The 7716-nt window shown below is 45.0% G+C and overlaps 1 protein-coding gene across 1 annotated transcript; it reads right to left on the bottom strand.

Annotated features, from left to right (window-relative positions):
- Positions 1-886: 886 nt before the first annotated feature.
- Positions 887-6214, bottom strand: ZDHHC12 (zDHHC palmitoyltransferase 12). The gene is made up of 5 exons (XM_075772628.1): positions 5958-6214; positions 5410-5546; positions 4397-4483; positions 2993-3159; positions 887-2387 (listed from the first exon to the last, which is right to left on the bottom strand). The coding sequence occupies exons 1-5, from the start codon at positions 6040-6042 to the stop codon at positions 2078-2080; spliced, it is 786 nt and encodes a 261-aa protein (XP_075628743.1). The 5' UTR covers positions 6043-6214; the 3' UTR covers positions 887-2077.
- Positions 6215-7716: the final 1502 nt, after the last annotated feature.

Genomic DNA, 7716 nt, shown 5'->3' with positions numbered 1-7716 from the left:
CTGAACCTAGATTTCCTATTTTCAGAGCCAAGTATAACTGCTTCTGAAAATTCCCACATACAAATATCTTTTCAACCTCCTGCTCTGCCTTGCAGTGTAATGGCCTATTTAAAGCAGGATATAGATTTTCCTCACCCGTGTTTGAATAGCAATGGTTGGTTTGCTGTTGGCCCCTACAGTGAGATTTCTGACTTTTCTTAAGGTCAAGGCCTCTGTAAAGCGGTAAGCAGCACAGTGGATTGTTAGCACAGGTGAAACCTAGAACTTGGGATCAAAGAGAGAGGCACAAAGAACCAAAAAAAGGCACGTTTAATCTTTTAATTTACAGTTTATAGTAAAGTAAAAAGACTGTAAACTACCATCCTGGTGCATTTAAAAAAGAATTCCCAACAAAACAAAACTGTGTGTTTTGAGCTGTAAAACCTGCTGACAAATTTTTATTTGACTGATACCTGAAGAAGCAGAAATTGCTAAGTGGCAGATGAGCCATATGCCAGGCAGGCACCACAGTGACACAAACAGCCATAGGAATCCTTTCTGGATGTTATGCCATTGTTATGAAAACAATTCTTAGTGTTCTGATATCCCTCTGATAGGCATTTCTTGGTAGAAACCAGACTGGACACAGATTACATATGCTGGAGTTGGTAAAAAAAGGGATCCTTCTGCTGTTTTTAAACTGCTTTTGGACTATGGTGCTGTATTAGTGACTACACTGTTCTTTCACGAGTACTCATCAACTTTTAAATCCCGAGTGCATCCTACCAGCTTCCCAGACGTGCTCGTGAGCTGGTGTTAATTCCTGAGCGAAGGCAATCAAGGCACAAAATAATTTTTGTAAGGTTTTGTTGTGGTGCTGTTATTGTGGGTTTTTTGGGTTTGTGGGTTTTTTTTAAATGGAAAAGGATCAGGACTAAAACTCACATCACAGCCTTTTCTGTTTTTAAAGCTAAAATTGGTCATCCCAAACTTCCTTTTAGTTCCTTGTGGAAACTTGAAGAATAACCTTTTATTATAATGGAAAACAAGTAAGCTTGCTGCTATTCTAGAAAGTTATCAGGACCCCCTAATCTCAATGAAACAAATAGGATGTAGAATCTTTCCTCTTGCATTGAAACTTGGTATTATTTTAATAAAATTTTACTAGCATGTTGAGGTAGTAATATTACCAACAGCGTTACTTGAGCTAGACAAGAAGTACCCACCTCTGCTACTGGTTCTCTCCCCACAAGCTACAGGAAAGGCCTGAGCGTGAAGCTATATGCAGAAATAATTCAGTGCGCAAGTGTTACTTTTCTGTCCAAAGAAAAGTGGGATGGTATCATTCTTTGCTGACTACATTCAAACTAGTCTGTGAATTGTTAACAGCACCATCAAATTAATGAAAAAACTGTTAGAAAGCTGGTCAGGGCATCACAAAGTACAGGGTAAATATCTCATACGCTAAATTTGGTGCCTTACAGCTGTTTCTCATGCAGATTAACATTATTAAGCCTCAAATCTTTGGGAAAAGCATGAAGTTGAGGCATTTGGTCAAAATGAAATTTGCTTTTGACTGTCCAAATATTTATGCAAATATTTCTATTATGTGCCCCACACCACTGACAAAAGGCACTGTGGTTCTCACAGTGAGAACTACAGGGAAGAAAGGCCACAGGAATTATATTGATTCTGGCTGTAATAGCTGCTTTTCCCTAGCAGCAAAAGGAGACGGAAACTTTGGGGAAGAGAAGTGAACATGGATGCTCACACTAGTCTTGCATCTCTTCTGGAGAGGTGTGTACGCAGTTAGCAAAAGGAAGTAAATTTGGAGAGCTACCTTTGCTCAGTCCAGAAATCAGCCCTGCTGGCCTTCCCAGAACCAGTGTTTCCCCTTTAACAATGTTATTCATATATAAAAAAATAACCCTGACTATCCTTGAAATGTAATTTGCAGGATGAACAGGCTGTGGAACAGGTTGCGTAGTTCACAATGTAGTAAAGTTCTGTGCAAGGAAACAGCAGCAATTGCATTAGCAAAGCTTCACCCAGCAACCTGCAGCTGTATTGGCACTCTAGCAGATAGGTACTACTGTGACTAGACGGGCTCATTGTTCCTGTGAAAATAGATTTTCTCCCATGCAGTGAGGTGGCATGAACAGAAGAATCTCCAGAGATTGAGGACTACCCCTTGGTCAAAGGGATTCTCCAACTCAGAGTGTCGCAGGTAGGAGATGCGATGATGTGACATAAATTCCCAGGTGGTGGTGTTGCATGAGATCAGATACAGGTGTGAAATAAGAAGCAGGAGGACAACAATGGTGAATATGACTATCAGGAGGAAGGACACGAGGAGGAAAATGTTGTGCTGCAGCCAGTCCCAGGACTGCTCAAAGTAGAGGCCTGACCTGTCAATTCAAAGAGAAAAATTCACAGTTAAAGATGTAGAACTAGGTACATAAACCAAGAAAACTTGATGGCACATTGATTCATAACTAGTGAGACTTAGGTAATCGTTTACTACAGAGAGTTAATATACTACAAACTCTTAAGAGACTGCACCAGTAGTGACTTAAATTCTAAGTTTAAAAAATGCTGGTTCCCCTGACAGCTGAGAGAGACAATCATCTTCAGTTAACTCCTCTCCTGAACAGGCATACAGCTGAAACCCCACTGGAGTTTCCAGTACTTAAATTTGCAAACAAAGATCGTATTAAGGTAACTGAAGCAAAATTAGTTAGCTTTTGTACTGTTGTTAATTCTGTTAATTTAAGCTTAAAACAAAGATGAACAATGAAACCCAAACTATCAGATTCTGCTCAACGATTGATCAGCTGCATTGTTCCTCAGCAGATGAGGGGGCTCAGAAGAGCTGATCTCCAGGATGCGAAAGAGGGTGAAGATAAAGCCAATCCAGTCGCTGCTGTGTTCTACATAAACCCTTCAGTGGGGCTCTCAGAGCACCAAAACTTTTTGCAATCTCAGAAGTCAAAGTGCTGACTCCAGGCCTTACCAAGCAACGTGACCTCCCCACAGCAGAACTACAAGCTGCATGCTCAAGTAGACGATGAAGAAGGGGTGATTCTTTTCTCCTACACAGTTCTCAATCCAGGGGCAGTGATGGTCATAACGCCGTACGCAGTGCTGGCACAGCTGGCAGTGCTTGGCTCGCATTGGTTGCTGCAAAACAATACAAAACACCCAGTGGCAACAGTTCATGGGTTCAACTCCCGTCTTGGTAGAAGAGAACATTGTGCAGTATCGTCTTCCTCCACGGCAGCACTGTCCCAAAAGCACTCCAGTTTGAGATAACAGCTCAACTTAAACATTGCTAAGACAACTGAAGGAGATCATGATTCCCCTGGTTCAGCTCCAAATGAGTGAGATTCATGTTAAATGACTCTCCCACATACTTCTATCTATAAATTTTCTTTATTTACCTATTTATAGGAAGTCTAGTGTGCAAAGCAGGGAGATAGAGCCAGTCCCTTCTATTAAGGGAAGCATGAGCAGAGTGTTGAGGTGAAAAACTAGGACCACAGCTATTGAGGAAAGTGTGCAGGGATGGGATGTGTTTACAGGACTGCACAGAGGAGGGAAGTGCCTCTGCTTCCATGTGAATACAAGACACTTGCACAGGAAAGCAGCTCGAGTACCAGGAATAGAGAAGATGAAAGATCTGGCTGAGGAAAGTAGTATGAGTGTGCCTCCTAGGATTTGTTCCCTGAAGCGTATATATGTTTTGCCAGCTCTTCCTCTTGCAATAAGCTCCCTTCTCCTGGTAGATATTCTTCAGGAATTTATGGAAGATGGGATAATGCTTGATTTTTATTAAATGGATAAGGATCGCTCTGAAAACAGGCACTTCTAGGCTTAAGGCAAACTGTTTTAAGAGCTAATTTAATTACTCTAATTTTTCCTTCATGCTATCTTTTACAACTCAGGCTAATGTTTGTTGGTTTTAGGCCTCCAAACAAGCTCACAGCTACCAGCAGTTCTTGTATGTCATGCTTAACTGCTTTTCTGAGTCTCTACCAAGATATCTTCGAAATAACCTTCTTGACAATACTGCAAGGTCTGACTGACATGGCAGCATGGAAAACTAGCATACATGCCAATGTCCATCACTACTACACCATTAGCTACACAATTCGTTTGGATTGCTTTTCAATTCAGGACTGTGTCTGAATTCAATTTGCTAGTTGTATTTACTACTTCTGTGAGTTTTTCAGCAGGAGGGTGACCCTGTGACAGAATTAAGCCTATCTGCCATGCCTCCAAACCACTGAGCAGTGAGCAGTAATGATAGAGCAGAAAACCAACCACCAGCAACACCAGCTGAACAAAGACGGTGCCAAAAATTCTAAGCTTGCAAATTGCTCATACCGTTCTCTTCCAGCATGTTATGAATGCCTACCTTCACCATGCAGTAACCACAATGCCGCATCTTAATATCACTTGCAACTTGGGGTATCAGCATGCTTTGTTCTTCGCTCTTGCCTGCCTACAAAAAAAAAAAAAAAAAGAGTGACTGAGGACCTTTTGTGTGCTGCTGTCTTGGCATGACTGAGCTGTCCAGATCCTTTTATGTAAGTGTTACACAGTGTTGGTTATCTCTAGCATTAGGAAGGTTAAACAAAATAATTCCTTGGCATTCCTACAGAAGCTGCAGACAGTCAAGGTACAGTGAGAGAGAACAGGCTACTGTAACCATCAAAAGAATGTTTGCACAGAGGCAGAAATAGTTGTGGACAAGATGCCACACTGATCCCAGTGCTACACTTTGGGACAAAACACTAAACAAGGTTAAACTTCGCTTCCAAACACAATAACGTTGTCTTTTCAGTATAAACAGTGCTACTTATTCATAACACAGCCAACATTTACATTAAGGATGGATGATTAAAATTGATAATGCTTTTGTCCTAGACAATCTGTAAGGTAGTAGACCTGGAGTAGACTATGTCTCAGTTACTGAAACTTTGCATCTCTATTTACTCCACTGTAACTTGTTTGTGTACATGTCCTCTGAGAGGGCAACAAATCTATCAACAACTCAATAATTAGAGCTGCAGAGAGCACTTTCTTCCAAGCTTGCCATTCTATTTGGATTTTTGCACTTGTACCACTTAAACATAGATCATGTATATGTTCTAAAGGGTACTGCAGCCTCTGATGCAAGAGAGGACTTATGCTCAAATGGCACAATGCGCTTACAACAGCAGCGTGGTGTAAAAGACACGCTTAAAGTCTGTGAACCCTACTGCAGTTACAGAATATGAGTTGGAGACTTAGGCCTGATCTCCTCCTTTATGCCAAGTGCAACAGAAACTGTTTCAGATTGTTCTTATCTAGGTGAGTGGGGAAAAAGAAAATAAGCCTATTGATTTTATAGCCCCCGCACTTTTTTCTATTCATGAAGTGATATACCTTTACTTCCTCTTCAGACTTAACAAAACCCGGATCCATGAGAGACACCTTAAAGTACAGCAGGACAGAGCACAAAACCAGCAGGATGAAGATCAATGGCTGCAGCAGCTCTCCACGCTCCTCTTGCTTTTGCAGATCTGAAAGGTAGCCCCCCCCCCCCCAAAAAAAAAAAAAAAAAAAAAGCAGTAGTTCTTTGTGAAGCGCTTAGCATTTTTCTCTCTGGCCTTAACAAAGCAGTCCCGCACCTACAGGAAGGGGGACAGTGAGAAATCAGGCGGCGAGAGGGTGTGGGGGGAGAAGCAGGTAACGGAAGGGGCTACCGGGCGCCCCACAGCCCCCTCTGTCCTCAGGGCACCCCCGGAGGCCGGGGCAGGCCAGCGAACGCCCACATTTTTCCCCACCGCCGGGCACAGGGGGCCGGCACAGCCCAAGCAGAGGCCGTTGCCGCCTCTCCTCAGGGGCGGGCCCGGCCCTCGGCTGCCCCTTCGCCGGGGCGGGAGCCCCCCCACAGCCCTGGACGAGGGAGGGACGCGGCAGCCCCGCCTCACCTGTGCGGTGCAGGAAGAGCCCCAGCGTTAAGCCCCCGCTGAGGGCCGTGTGCGCCGCCCTCACCCACAGCCCGCCGGCCCCCATGGCTCCCACCGGCCCGGAAGGGCGGGCAGCGCCCGAAGGCGGGGCTGGGCCTGGCCTGCCCGGCGGGTGGCGACTCCGTGGGGAAGCGGGGCTCGTTCCTGCCGTCCGCGAGGCCTTGGGATGTCCCCTTAGGTGGCCCGGCCTGCTGGGGGGGGCTGAGGGCCCGCAGCAGGGCCGGGCCGGGCCGGGCCGGGTGCTGACACCGCAGGCTCGCCCCCACCCCGAGTGGGAACCGGGGTCTGTTTCCTTCCCCCCACCTACAATTGCGGGGGAAGCCTGGCTGCGGCCCGCGGGCCTCCTCTTCCCCTCACACTCCCTGCCTGTATTTTGAGCTGGATGCTGGCCGTGCACCTCGGGAGCCTTTCCCGGGAGAAATGTGCTTTCCTGCAGCCCTCCTTCCCGCTTGTCCTCCCACCCGGAGCCCCGGGCTCTGCACAGCCCCTCGCCATCAGCTGGGTTTCATTTCAGCAGGTGTGGGGACCACAGGGCTGGGGCCCTCGAGGGCAGTGTGGCTGGTAAAACTCCTCTACACCCTAGGCGAATACTGCTAAATGCACGTGTAAGCAATAGAAGGGGTCTTACAGAGGTGTGTTGTTGGAAGGTGAGGGTTCAGGGTGCTGTTGCCGCACTGTGGTGTGTTAAATCTGGTCTTGCTAATTTGATTATTTCATCTGTTGATTTCCATCCTCTAGAAATGCAGAGGTTGTGCCTGGCTGAACGTATTTAGACAGCCCTATTACTGCAAATGGGGCTTGTAAAATGACATAATTTTGGTAGGAGGCCGCTGGGGTGGGATTTGATCGAACTTCAGATGTCTGCAGTGACAACCTTCATATCTGAGCGAGGTTGTTGGGGTCCCTGACAGTGGTGGGGGGAAGCAGGCATGTCTAGAGAATGGTCCTTGTCTGAAAGCAGACATCTAAAAGTAGTTGAATTGCACCGTACATGTGTCTTTATCTTTGAGTGCCTATTTATGGGAGATGAATCTCACCACAGGCCTGTAAAAGTTCTGAAATTAGTGTTTTCTCTTTAAACTCTTTCAGTTTTAACATAGGTGTATCTCACTGCTTTTGTTACCTTCTTTCCCAGTAAAAATTTGGAAAGAAAAATCACATTCCTTGCAAATTGATCCTCCAGCACCTGAAAAGTAGCTGATTCTTTGGTATTGTTTGACCACAAATGGGGTGTTCTTGATTTAATCCCTTCTGAGTCAGCAGCCACCTGCTGATCCCAGAAAAGCACCTGGCTGCACAGGTCACTTAAATGGTTTACCTGAGACAGCTGTGTTGAAATGTTAATAAAAATTGTAGTCTAAATTTCCAACAATCATTCAAATCCTTTTGCTTTCTTTTTATTCTAGGTAAATACAAAACCTACAGAAATTCTCCCTCAGACAGACACCCATAGACTGCATCAGTGTTTGTCAAACCTCACATTCAGAGTTTGTATGTGAGATGGCCCTGCTACTCTCTGCCTGCTTTAAATAGCCTGAAAATCTTTCTGTTCCTTGAGTTGCAAAGGAAAGCTTTCAGAACAGTAAGAAGCTCAGAACAGTAACATCAGGCTTTGTCGACAAACAAAAAAAAAAGGTGGGTAGTGTCGTTCTGTTCTTCGCAGAGAGGTATAAATTGTAAAGCTTAATGAAGGCAATTTGAGTAGTAACAATATTACCCA

The sequence above is a fragment of the Balearica regulorum genome, chromosome 20 (assembly GCF_011004875.1).
Source record: "Balearica regulorum gibbericeps isolate bBalReg1 chromosome 20, bBalReg1.pri, whole genome shotgun sequence".
NCBI lineage: Eukaryota > Metazoa > Chordata > Aves > Gruiformes > Gruidae > Balearica > Balearica regulorum.
This window is presented reverse-complemented; position numbering and strand designations above follow the sequence as displayed.

Excerpts from the sequence above, each read along its gene's own strand:
- ZDHHC12 (XM_075772628.1), bottom strand. The coding sequence starts at position 6,042 with ATGGGGGCCGGCGGGCTGTGGGTGAGGGCGGCGCACACGGCCCTCAGC. Across the intron at positions 4,484-5,409 it reads AGTCTGAAGAGGAAGTAAAG|GCAGGCAAGAGCGAAGAACA; the intron begins GTATATCACTTC and ends TTTTTTTTGTAG. Across the intron at positions 3,160-4,396 it reads GTGGTTACTGCATGGTGAAG|CAACCAATGCGAGCCAAGCA; the intron begins GTAGGCATTCAT and ends ATTGTTTTGCAG.